A 13,776-nucleotide genomic window follows, 5' to 3' on the forward strand; every position below is an offset into this window, starting at 1 on the left:
CCCATACCTAAAGTTCTTTTTTAGTGCCCATGTCTCCTGCGGAGCCCGTCTATTCCCCATGGTCCTTACGGAGTCCCCAGCATCCTCTACGGACTAGGAGAAAAAGATTTACCGGCAGGTTTAAAATCTTATTTTATCAATAAAAACTTTTATCCTAGGGTGCTGTGAAAAAAATGCTGATACTCTAGGGCGCAGGTTCTCAAATTCGGTCCTCAGGACCCCACACGGTTCATGTTTTGCAGGTCACCTGTAGATTTTTTAAATGTGACAGTTGGTGATACACAGTGCACCTGCCGGGTGACATGGAAAACGTGAACCGTGTGGGGTCCTGAGGACCGAGTTTGAGAACCCCTGCTGTGAGTCAAGAAAGTCTGGGAATGACTGGAGTATACAATAAATGCGCTTTAAGTAGTAAAGATACAGTATTTTGGTTGTGTCATATAAACATGAAATGTAGTTATTAACTGCTAATACACAAGTCATGTCTGCTGAATACTCCCTTTCATTGGAGTAAATTCCTGGCTAAAATGGAGGTAAACCAGACAAGTAAGATAGGGTATAACTATTGTCCGGCTAATTTACATAATGTTACAGTGACCAGGGCAGAACTGCCCATCTGGCACTTCTGGCAAATGCCAGAAGGGCCGATGGGGTGGTGGGCCGGTCCGGTCACACAGAGTTCTGGGAAGGCCGTGCCCAACGCAGCTTCTGGCTCTCTGTTTGTCCCCGCCTCCCGAAATGCTCATTTCTAAGAAATGTGGGGGCGTGCCACGAGTCCACGCCCCCTCCCTTGTGGCACACCCCTGTGAATAGTGGGCCTAATTCAGACCTGATAGCTGCTGTGCGTTTTCATACAGCAGCCGATCAGGTTTGAACTATGTAGCCGATGGCTGATTGACAGGCAGAGGCGTTTGCTGGGCGGGCCGGCGGTGTTGGCCTGCTGTTTTAGGGGCGCTGGCAGGGAGCTACCTGTCGCTGTCTGGGTCGTAGCGGCTGCATGTGACATCATGCAGCTGCAGCAGCCCACCCCCGCATGGTCTGGGCACGCCTGCGCTGCCCAGACCGTGCGGGGGCAGGCTGCGGCTGCCCGGACAGTGCGGGGGCGGGCTGCGGCAGCTGCATGATGTAACACGCAGCCGCTACGACCCGGACAGCGACTGGTAGCTCCCTGCCAGTGTGCAGGAGCTGCGCTGGTACGGAGCTACTCTTCAGGTACAAAAGCATTGCAGCCGTGCAATGTTTTTGTACCTGTGCGGGGGAAAGGGGGGGTAGGGCCTGACATACGAGGCGGACTAGCCATGTGCTGAGCATCCCCCCACATGTCTGAGTAACTGATTGTAGCCGTGCAAAATGTTGCACAGCTGCGATCAGGTCTGAATTAGGCCCAGTGTCCCAGTCCATCCCGGGCAGTGAACATTCCCCTAGGGCAGGGCTGGCCAAACCAGTCCTCGAGATCTACCAACAGTTCACATTTTCCAGATCACCTAGCTGGTGCACAGGTGTAGTCATTACTAATTAAGGATGTGCTGCATTCATTCCTAACTGACAATTAACAGATCTCTAGGAGGCCTGGAAAACATGAACTGTTGGTAGATCTCGAGGACCGGTTTGGCCAGCCCTGCCCTAGGGTTACCACCTCATCCCTTTAATTCTGGACACATATTAATTACACAGGTTCTGTGGCTGATTAAAACCAGGTAAAATGGAGTCTTGAAGTCAGCCAGCCAGCTAGCCACAGAACCTGTGTAATTAATATGTGTCCAGAATTAAAGGGATGAGGTGGTAACCCTACATTCCCCTATGAAATTAAAATAAGCTTTAGATTATTGCATAAAGTCTGGTTTCAGTAAGTATCAATGATATGACAAAACAAGCTTGGAGAAAACAGGTTTTTCCAGTTCTACCTATTGGAAGTAATGCACACAATGAGCAACACTGAGTATATACTGTACCTTACACACCCTACTGTAATAAATTAAAAATGATAATAACACCTAAAAATGAAATAGCAATAATGAAAGCAGAAAACTAATAATTAACTAAGAAACCAACATATATTATGAAGACATAATTAGAAAATACATAATTATAAATAATAAAATACATATAATTAGCCATCAGAATGCAAGTAAGCAGAAAACACATAACTGCTAAAGAGAATACATCTGTACTCTAATACCTCTTACATGCTACTGAGGGGTCTATTTACTAAGCTTTGGAGAGAGATAAAGTACCAACCAAAAAGCTTCTAACTGCCATGCAGGGGAGCCAACAGCTATGTTGGGCCCAGATACTGGGAGGGGGTGTGGCCAATGCAGGGAGGTGTGGCCACATCCCCTTCCTTAGGACATATAAAATAAATATTAGTCATTCTGCGGCCGCATGGGGGGGTGGGGGTGGGGTGTTTGGCTGTTGGAGCGCCGGATTGGGAACTGATGGCTGGTGGGCACTAGGTGATTGATCACTTAAACTCCCCACCTCCCTGCATATCATGCAGGGAGAGAGAGCAGTGGCTGTCTCCCCAGCGCAGCTTGCAGCATTGTGTGTGCTGGGCTAGGGAGAGTGGCTGCAGCAGTTACTTCTCACTCCTGCACCCAAGTGTCGGCACTGTCTACGAGGGGGGAAGGGGCAGCGGGGACCTGGGCTGGGTAAAGAGTATCTGCCCCCCCCCCCTCTCGGCACCATTGCTGCCGTATTACATGGTGTGATTAAAAAATGAAAGGAGCTGATCGGCTCATATTATCTCCATCCACTTAATTTTTCTCCAAGGCTTAGTAAATAGACCCCTGAGAACTCAGTAGCTCTAATTATATAATCTATCACATTACGGGGCGCCTAGTTCCGAGTTACATGCTATAGCCATGCAGCAGCCTATATATATATATATATATATATATATATATATTTATATATCCTTATACGTCACCATTAGTCGCACCATGAAAACTTGCATCAGCCCTATAGCAGATGCAGTTTCTCCGTCTGACCACAGCCTCCTCTGCTTGTGTCTGTGTGTCTGCGAATGCAGCCTCCTGCACTGACATGCCTCTAACTCACCCATATGCCCAATGAGCGGCACATTTGTACATGCACAGCTAGCCACCTCCCAGTCATCGTCCTGAAGCGCCCATCACTTTTCTACCATCGATCTGATACCATCTGAATTGATGGCAACAGCACCTTTGTGTACACTCTCTGTGTAACACATGCACCGTTGTAAATAATAGTCCTACTACATGAACTATGCCTTGCGTGTGGCTTAGAATCAGGCGCTATATGTAAGTTAACGTATGACAGAATGAAATCAACTTACAGTTTGGTTTACCCAGTCAAGGTACTGCGTAAAATATTCTAGAGACTGATGCAGCTGACACTTGCTCTCCTGGTGAAATAAACAGAAATCAAAATTATTATTAGATTCCATTTATATGGCACCACACGGGTTCTGTAGTGCTGCAGAGTTCCAGTAGTTATTTACACATAGTCAAGTCGTGCAATAGTAGCTGACGTCTGCATACTGAGCACGTATTACAGTCACATCTCCATCTCCGCACTGAGTAGCGGATCTTGCTATGGGCACGCAGGATTTTTGCCCGGGGCGCCGCCTTCCAGAGGGCGCCACCGCCGTGGCAAGATCTGGTACTGGTGGTGCCCCCTGGTGCTGTGCGGTGCTGACTGTGCGGTGCTTGATGAAGTCATCGCCCACTGCACTGCATTGTGGGAGCGGCACATAGACACTAGAGGTCATGATTGACCTCTAGTGTCTATGCGGTGCTATGGGAGAGACGTCATGACGTCATGGGGGCAATACTACCTGGGGCATAACTGACCATGCCCCTTCATGAAACCACGCCCCTATTTTTCCCCCGGGGGTGCCACAAGGGTTAGATCCGGCCCTGTCTGCACTCTCTGTACAACTTACATTCTTCAGCAGGCCAATGGTCCCTTCTAGTAAAGGTCCTTTTACAGTGTTGACATCCTGGATTGTACGGACTATCCGAACCTTAAATGATAAAAAATATACCTGTTATATAAGATCAAATAGTATGGTATATATGTAACTGTAAGGGGCAGCATTTATGAGCTGCATAGAATGGGTATCCATATGGAAGACAGACAGTAAATAGACAGTCAATAGGTCAAAATGGTCAAAAGTTTGACAGTTAAAAGGTTGTCGTGGTTGCCGTGGACTTAGGTTGACAAAAAGCCGACATACAAATTGTCGATACAAAAAAAGGTTCACACTTGGTTTTTTAGGATTTTTAGGCTTAAGCACTTGGGGGAGGAGTAGGGTTAGGCCGCTGGAGGGGACACTTAGGGTCAGGTATGTGCTGGAGGGTTAGGGTTAGGCCACAGGGTTAGGGTTAGAGAAAGAAAAAAAAAGTTGACCCTTCATACATTGACCATTTGACTGTGTTGACCTTTTGACCCTGTCAATCTAAGTACATGTCAACCATTTAACCGTTGACCTTTTAACCATGTCAAAACTATTGACTGTAGACAGTGTCGCTCGCACACGCCGAGTTACGGTCCTGCTTTGGTATTTTTGAAGAGCAACTGGAAGAAGCAACATTTGGCTCCCCCCCAAACCCTGCCATCTCTATGTGCAAACTCATATGCAGTACTTTTGGCAGATTCTAGGCACACCAACACAAATTGAGCCGCATGGCAAAAGCGGAGAGGTTTTGCTCTCTGCTCTGAAAGCTTTGTATATGCGGGACCGGTGCAAGGTCTCTCTGCACCCTAGGCAAAGCTTCAACCTGGTGCCCCCTAACCTGCAACCCCCCTGCAGGAGGTGCATCAGGGCTATGATAAGCGGCCGTGAGAGCACCCCCCGGGAGCCATATTTACATCTGCCTCCTACGTGCCTTCGCACGGCTTGATGTTACAGGTGTTGGCACAGAGGAAGCACTGAGGCCCAATTTGGTACAACCTGATATTGGTGGCTGCACCTGATTAGACCTGCAGCAGCCAGCACAGAGTAAAAGGAGGAGTGCACACATAGAGACATCCTTCAGTGTTGTGCTAGATGAATTCAGTGGCGCCCCTAGGCAGCCGCCTAAAGCTGCCTAATGGTAGAACCGGCCCTGTGTATATGATCTCAGTACAGTATATTACTCTCCTTTTATCCAATTGTAGACAGAAGCCTGAACTCACCTTAAGGGTTGGGGCCAACACAGCCAGAGACTGGAGACTGCTGTTCAACTTACTCTAAAAACAAAGCACAAATAATACATACTCAGTGAATATTGGTATCAATGCTGCAATCACAGAGGATTTTATAAGTTATTATACATTCTTAGAACAAGTTCCAATCTTAACTCTTCCATCTGGAGGTATTATCCTATCGTACCGCTTGGAAAATCTGACAGCTTTGCAGCCCTATAGAAACCTACTGTATGGAGAAATTTGCGGTTATCCCCTAAAGACGGGTGTTTTGGGAGAAAATCCAGCAAATATTAAATTATAAATAGCCCATTTGTAAATGTTCTTCATCCGACTTCCTCTAATCTAGAAACTCCATGACACAGCTCTAATGTGACGTGATTTCAACTTGACATTTGCAGTTTGTATGTTAGCCAAGAAGTTCAGTGTAAATCAGTAAAACCTCTGTGTGTTACTAGTATCTTAGTTAAGGCTTGACATCTTCTTATTATTAACATTTTTGTATAAGGACGATACAGTAAAAAATATAGAATGGACTAAAATATAGTTACGTAGCTTGATATACAGTACATTCTTTCTTGTTCCATTTAGAGAAGTAGATCTTATAATAAATAGCTAAATTGTTTTGGGGGTATGAATTAGCAGGATTCATACAATTCACTTAACTGCTTTCTTGTTTCTGATCTTAAGATTTGTAGCTCCTATTTATCACAGAGTCCTAACTTTAGAGAAAATTATAATTTTCACCAGATTTAGGGATTCGACCGGACAACCATACCAAAGGCTCTAATGCAAAAACTTTGACATACAAAGCACTTGTAATATTTAGAGATGTGCGTCGCAAAGGAATGAACCTGTGCCTGGCGTTGAATGAGGGTGACTTCCAGGAGCAGAAGAGGATCACTTATCTGGAAGTAGCTTGCTGTCCAGATGTCGATGACATCTGCAATATCCTACAGTAAGTAGGAGTTCCATATTAGCACCGTATTGTGAACTAGGCCCTAATCTTCATCAACAGTTTTTGGTATTAGGTCCTGACCCTTCTGTGTTAGGCATTGTTTAGGTCCTAAGGCACTCAGTCCTGCATCATTAACTATAGTTGGGCAGTAGACCCATGACCTCCAAACTACTTTAGACTCATGACCTCCAAACTGCTTCAGACCCATGACCTCCAAACTGCTGCAGACTCGTGAGTGGCTTTCAGGAACCCACAGGCAGTAGATATTCCTGCCCTTGCCAGCACTGCTATAAGAGTATTGGTGTCTGGGCCCTTTTATGGGATGAGCTGTATAGCCCTACTGTTATGCACACCAGTGCCAGCAGGAAAGTACTGGTATCAGAACTGTTATGCACTCCAGTGTCTGCAGGAATGTACTGGTGTTTGAACTGTTATGCAAAACAGATGGACTCACAGACAAACTGGGGGATATGACATAACGTACACAGAAGGGGATAGGGTAACAAAATACACACAAAGTGAACAGAGAAGCCCAGAGGCTAAGGAACTGGGTATCTCCCTTGTATTAGAACTGCTAAGATGGAAAAAGCAAGATGTTGTGTTTTAATACGTAGAGTACCCGAAATGCTGTTGCTAAGGGCAACAGCAAAACCCTAAAGGGTTACCAACGGGTGTGGCAGTAAACTCCTTGGTCAGAGATGGAATGATAGACACAAGGAGAATCTCCACAATCCAAATTCTCACTTGCAGTGCACAGGTTTTAGCTTACTGCCACTAAACTGACCCCTGACACCTAGCACAGTGAGACAGGATTAGACAGGCAAGTCTTAGAATACAGCCGCAAACTTGCTAAGTTCACAGAGTAGTAACAGAACCCCAGCAAGCTAAACGACTGACTCCAGTCTTACTGCTAGGTCTGGATTGGCAGAGTGTAATACCAAATCCCAAGGCCTATTTGCAGTAAGCAACAAACAAATACAAAGCTACACAGTACTGGCTAACTTTCATGAACTGACTAACCAACAAAGATTCAGCAGCATCTGCTTACCCTGAAAAGAGGCCTTATAAAGCAGGTGCTGTCCACGCCCCACTCAGACCTCACAGACTGTGAGCACAAAAACCAGCACCGGATCCCCTGCCGTGCACAGAGCCTATAACCACTGCACAGCAAAAGACCCGAACCGGAGTATCAGCTGCGCTCAGGTTACTCCACTAGCACTTGTCTCCCGGTTGCCATGACGACGTGGCAGCACAGGGCAGGAGACCCTAACAGTACCCCCCCTCTGACGAGGGGTCAAAGAACCCCTACCACCGGGTTTATCGGGGAACTGCGAGAAGAAAGAGCGTATCAGTCTGGGGGCATGAAGATCACAACTGCGCACCCACGACCGCTCCTCCGGGCCATACCCCTTCCAGTGCACCAAAAATGACAGCCGACCCCGAACCACCTTGGAGTCAAGAATCCTTTCAACAACAAACTCCCTCTGGCCACGTATCAGAAGAGGGGAAGGTCTTCCACTGGAAGAAGGATTACTAATCGCCCGTTTTAAAAGGGAACAATGAAATGTTTTATTGATACCCAAAGAACGGGGCATATCTAACTGAAATGCCACCGGATTGATAACCCTGGTGATCTTATAAGGGCCGATGAACCGGGGCCCTAACTTATGAGATGGCTGTCTCAACTTCAAATTCTTGGTAGACAACCAGACGAAGTCTCCTAATTTGAAGCTGCAGGGTCTTTTCCGCTTATCAAAAACCCTTTTGGTCACTAATGACACAGACACAAGGGCTTTCTTCACTTTCCGCCAAATACCTCTAAGGACCGAAACCACAGAGGAACCACCAGGCGTGGAGTCCAGGGGGTCAAAAGAATTGGCCTTAGGATGATGCCCATACACACAAAGGAAGGGAGAGATCCCTGTAGCAGAGTGAGCCGCGTTGTTATAGGCAAACTCCGCCATGGACAGATGAGCAACCCAGTCAGTCTGACACTTGGAGACATAACACCTGAGGAACTGCTCCAAGGACTGGTTCACCCTTTCAGTCTGCCCATTAGACTGCGGATGGTAGCCTGACGACAAGCTGACAGAAATCTGGAGATCGGAACAAAATGCCCTCCAGAATTTGGCCACAAACTGGGATCCGCGGTCAGAGACCACATCAAGTGGCAACCCGTGGAGACGCACAACATGCAGCATAAATAATTCAGACAGGCGTCTGGCTGATGGCAGCCCAACCAGTGGAACGAAGTGCGCCATCTTCGAAAACCTGTCAACGACAACCCAGATGGCTGTCATCCCCGAGGATTTGGGCAAGTCCACCACAAAATCCATTGAAATGTGGGTCCATGGCTTAGATGGGATAGAGAGTGGATGTAATGGGCCAACAGGAACCCCTCTAGGAGTCTTATTTCGGGCACAGATGTCACATGCCCGAACCCACTGATCCACATCCTTAGCCACCGAGGGCCACCACACCGCCCTAGATAGCAACTCCCGAGTTCTGGCAATACCCGGGTGACCTGCCGACTTCTTGGCATGGAATTCCAGGAACACTCGCTGTCTTAACCTAGGAGGCACAAACAAAAGACCTACCGGAAGGTCTGGAGGAACCTGCTCCTGTGCTCTAAGGACTAATGATAAGAGGTCCTGGGTAATGCCCACTTTAATACATGATGGGGAAACAATGGGCAACGGCTCCTCGGTGGTCTCCTGGATTGGAGCAAAACTCCGCGAGAGCGCATCAGCCTTGATGTTTTTTGACCCAGGGCGATATGTTATCAAAAAATTAAAGCGAGCAAAAAACAAAGCCCATCGTGCCTGCCTGGCATTGAGACGCTTCGCTGACTCTAAATATGCCAGATTCTTATGGTCAGTGAGAATTGAGACCACAAACTTAGCCCCCTCAAGCCAGTGTCTCCACTCCTCGAGTGCATCCTTAATAGCCAACAATTCCCGGTTACCCACGTCATAATTCATCTCGGCAGGCGAAAATTTACGGGAAAAGTAAGCACAGGGATGAAGGCGATTATCAGACACTCCCATCTGAGAAAGCACTGCCCCAATACCCATCTCAGAGGCATCCACCTCCACCACAAAAGGACGCTCTGGATCTGGGTGTCGCAGCACCTTGGCCGAAACAAATGCCCTTTTGAGACGGGCAAAAGCCGCTTTAGCCTCACAAGACCAGTGAGCAACATCCGCCCCTTTCTTAGTGAGTGCCACCAAGGGCGCCACTATAGACGAAAATCCAGCGATAAATCGTCTATAAAAATTCGCAAAGCCCAGGAAACGCTGAAGCGCCTTCAAACTAGTGGGCTGCACCCAATCCAGGACTGCCTGTACCTTGGAACCCTCCATTTGGAAACCTTCTGGGGAGATAATATATCCTAGAAATGCGATTTGCTGAACTTCAAATTCGCACTTCTCCAGCTTTGCCCCAAGCCGGTGGTCTCTGAGTTTCTGGAGGACTAAGCGTACATGCTTCCGATGTTCCTCCAGGGAATGGGAGAAGATTAGGATGTCATCTAAGTATACAACTAAGAATCTATCCAAATATTCCCTGAGCACATCATTCATGAAATCCTGGAAGACTGCCGGGGCATTACAGAGCCCAAAAGGCATCACCAAATATTCATAATGCCCTGAGTGGGTATTAAAGGCAGTCTTCCATTCATCCCCCTCTCTTATTCGGATTAGATTGTACGCACCGCGTAGGTCAATCTTAGAAAAAATGGTGGCAGTACGAAGCTGGTCAAACAAGGCCGAAATGAGAGGCAGTGGGTATGAGTTTTTAATCGTGATACGGTTCAATTCCCTGAAGTCGATGCAGGGTCGCAACGAACCGTCCTTTTTACCCACGAAGAAGAACCCCGACCCAACTGGAGACTGTGAAGGTCTGATAAATCCCTTAGCCAAGTTCTCCTGAATGTACTCTGCCATAGCCTGAGTCTCAGGACGTGACAGGGAGTACAACCTGCTCTTGGGAAGCTTAGCATTTGGCAACAAATCAATGGCACAGTCATAGGGGCGATGGGGAGGTAGTACCTCTGCAACTTTTTTGGAGAACACGTCCGCAAAATCTGCATAACACCCTGGCAATCCTGGCAAACTTAGCTGCGAGAGCCTGACTGGAAGGCTCAAGCAACTCCTGAAACAATCAGTACCCCAACTAAGAATCTCCCCAGAGACCCAGTCAAATTGAGGATTGTGGGCCCTTAACCAGGGTAACCCCAACACCAATGGGGCAAAAGTACAGACAGTCACATAAAAGGACAATTTTTCAGAGTGTGTGGCTCCAATAAACAAAGAAATCTGGCTAGTGCAAGAGGTAATTTTACCTTGGGATAATGGTTCCCCGTTTAACCCACAAATCTCAATTTCCGATGCCAAGGGTACTAAGGGAACAGAGTGTTTCAGGGCGAATTGGCGGTCCATAAAAACCCCGTCGGCCCCACTGTCCACAAAGGCCTCAGTCTTGACAGTTTGACCGAGGATCTTCAAGGTCACCGGAATGATAAAAGTCTTCTTGGGAAATTCTGACTTCTGGCCTGACAGGATATTTCCCATCACCCTCAGGCCCTGAAGTTTTCCGGCTTTTCTGGGCATGATACTACCACATGACCTTTATTCCCACAGTACAAACACAACCCCTGCTGTCTCCTCCGCGTCTTCTCACGCGAGGAGAGGCGGGTAGCCCCAATCTGCATAGGCTCCTCAGAAAATTCCTCAGAGTCTGAGGTTCCCTTGGGAAGGAAGGAAATCTCAGTCTCCCTTTCAAGCCTACGCTCTCTCAGCCGTCTATCCACCCGGATGGATAACTGCATGAGCTGATCCAAGCTATCAGGCAAGGGATATTGTACCAGTTGGTCCTTTATCTGGTTAGAAAGACCTCTTCGGTACTGGTGTCTCAGGGCTGGGTCATTCCACTGGGTATCATGGGCCAACCTCCGAAACTCCGTACAGTAAACCTCAACTGGCCTGCGCCCTTGCTTAAGGATCGAAATCTGAGCCTCGGCTGAGGCCGTCTTGTCAGGGTCATCATACAACATGCCCAGTGCCGTAAAAAAAGCATCAACACTTTTAAGCGACGGACAGTCAGGCTGCAACCCATATGCCCAGACCTGTGGGTCTCCTTGTAGCAAGGAAATCACTATGCCCACCCGCTGAATCTCCGACCCAGAAGACTGAGGCCTAAGCCGGAAGTATAGCTTGCAGCTCTCCTTGAAACAAAAGAACTGCGAGCGATCTCCAGAAAAACGATCCGGGAGATTTACTTTCGGCTCCTTAACCCCTGCAGGTGCTGCTGCTGCGGGAGCTCCGCCAGCAGCCTGGGAGGTGTGCATTTTAATGGACAAATCATTAAATTGTCGAGTCAGGACCTGCACCTGATCGACCACCTGTTGCAACGTATTTTGAGGGGTATGCTCCATATTCCCACAAAATTTCAACAGGAGTATTAGGCTGCTGAATATGTTATGCACACCAGTGCCAGCAGGAAAGTACTGGTGTCAGAACTGTTATGCACTCCAGTGTCTGCAGGAATGTACTGGTGTTTGAACTGTTATGCAAAACAGATGGACTCACAGACAAACTGGGGGATATGACATAACGTACACAGAAGGGGATAGGGTAACAAAATACACACAAAGTGAACAGAGAAGCCCAGAGGCTAAGGAACTGGGTATCTCCCTTGTATTAGAACTGCTAAGATGGAAAAAGCAAGATGTTGTGTTTTAATACGTAGAGTACCCGAAATGCTGTTGCTAAGGGCAACATCAAAACCCTAAAGGGTTACCAACGGGTGTGGCAGTAAACTCCTTGGTCAGAGATGGAATGATAGACACAAGGAGAATCTCCACAATCCAAATTCTCACTTGCAGTGCACAGGTTTTAGCTTACTGCCACTAAACTGACCCCTGACACCTAGCACAGTGAGACAGGATTAGACAGGCAAGTCTTAGAATACAGCCGCAAACTTGCTAAGTTCACAGAGTAGTAACAGAACCCCAGCAAGCTAAACGACTGACTCCAGTCTTACTGCTAGGTCTGGATTGGCAGAGTGTAATACCAAATTCCCAGGCCTATTTGCAGTAAGCAACAAACAAATACAAAGCTACACAGTACTGGCTAACGTTCATGAACTGACTAACCAACAAAGATTCAGCAGCATCTGCTTACCCTGAAAAGAGGCCTTATAAAGCAGGTGCTGTCCACGCCCCACTCAGACCTCACAGACTGTGAGCACAAAAACCAGCACCGGATCCCCTGCCGTGCACAGAGCCTATAACCACTGCACAGCAAAAGACCCGAACCGGAGTATCAGCTGCGCTCAGGTTACTCCACTAGCACTTGTCTCCCGGTTGCCATGACGACGTGGCAGCACAGGGCAGGAGACCCTAACACCTACAAGGAGTGCTTAGTAAATGTTCTGGTGCAGGTGTGTTCGACCTACTGTACCAAAGAAGCAAGTTAGGAGGTCGACCCCACTCTGAGCGTAACTGTAAGGGGTACTCCAAATCGTTTTTTTGCCAAATCTCGCAACATTTTCTGACCAAAATTTTCAGTTGAAAGTAAATGCCTATAGGGGGCTAATTTAGACTGTATCGCTGCAGCGGCAGCAATCGCAGTCTGAATCCTTTTGTGGAGTGCGTACGCGTATCGGCTGCACTACACGTGTGCACCCCGGGAACCCAGTGAGATGCTAAAAGGGCTGCGATCGCCTCTGCCTGATTGACAGGCAGAGGCGGTCGCAGGGCAGGAGGGGGTGTGCCAACAGTGTTGTTAGATCGCCGTTGGCGGGGCACGGTACTGACAACGGAGGCGTGTCCGGACCGTTGGGGAGGCGGGCTGTGGTTGCTGCGTTACGTCACACGCAGCTGTTGCGACCCGAGAAGCAGCGAGTAGCGGCCTGCCAGCGTGCATGAGCTGCATTGGATAGGGAGCTACTCGCCAGGTACAAAAGCATCGCTCCCATGCGATGCTTTTGTATCTGTGAAGGGTGGGTAGGGCCTGATATGCGGTGTGGACTAGCCCTGTGCTGGGCGTCCTCCCGCATGTCACAGTAAATGAACATAGATGTGCTATATTTAGCACATCTACGATCAGACCCCCATAGATTGGAGAAGATAGCCCCAGGTACAGTAGTATTCATTCGGGAACAATCTCTTGTCACCCTGCAAATAAGTATCTAGCAGTCAGGACCCCATGAAAGGTAGGTTGATTCTATTTCGGAGTGGGAGAAGGGACCTTCTGATGTATCTGGGGGAGGAGACATGTCACCAGGGGGAGGAGCTACGGGCGAACAGGGTACCCGAAAAGTACCCTCGCGGGCTCGCTTCACTTGCCACGCTTCGGGCTCGGTGGCTCGCTCCGCTCCGCTTCGCTCACCACCTGATTACTAAAGGTAATAGTTGGTGGCGTGGATAGTAGAGGAACTATCCCGCTGGCCTTGCTCCTCCCCCTTATGTTGTGACTCCTCCCCCGGACGGAAAAGGTCCCTTAGCCCACTTGATTCTAGCATCTACCATGAAAGGTAGGCTGTTGCTGCAGCTTTCTCTTTGCACTTATATTGTTTGTCGCTTTCTCTGCACTTATCATGAATTATGTTGTTTTACATTGTTGTTTTGAAAGTGTTGCATACGCAGTTAC

General features: G+C 48.0%; 1 protein-coding gene across 1 annotated transcript in view; it reads right to left on the reverse strand.

The window, feature by feature from the left end:
• The window catches only part of PROM2 (prominin 2), a 222,474-nt gene that overhangs the window by 55,827 nt on the left and 152,871 nt on the right, over positions 1 to 13,776 (reverse strand). The window contains exons 18-20 of the mRNA XM_063932047.1: positions 5,158 to 5,211; positions 3,923 to 4,003; positions 3,314 to 3,382 (exon numbers count right to left, since the gene is read on the reverse strand). Coding sequence (XP_063788117.1) covers positions 3,314 to 3,382; positions 3,923 to 4,003; positions 5,158 to 5,211 — 204 coding nt within the window. The remainder of the gene's footprint in view (positions 1 to 3,313; positions 3,383 to 3,922; positions 4,004 to 5,157; positions 5,212 to 13,776) is intronic.

Source organism: Pseudophryne corroboree, chromosome 6, assembly GCF_028390025.1.
Source record: "Pseudophryne corroboree isolate aPseCor3 chromosome 6, aPseCor3.hap2, whole genome shotgun sequence".
Classification (NCBI taxonomy): domain Eukaryota; kingdom Metazoa; phylum Chordata; class Amphibia; order Anura; family Myobatrachidae; genus Pseudophryne; species Pseudophryne corroboree.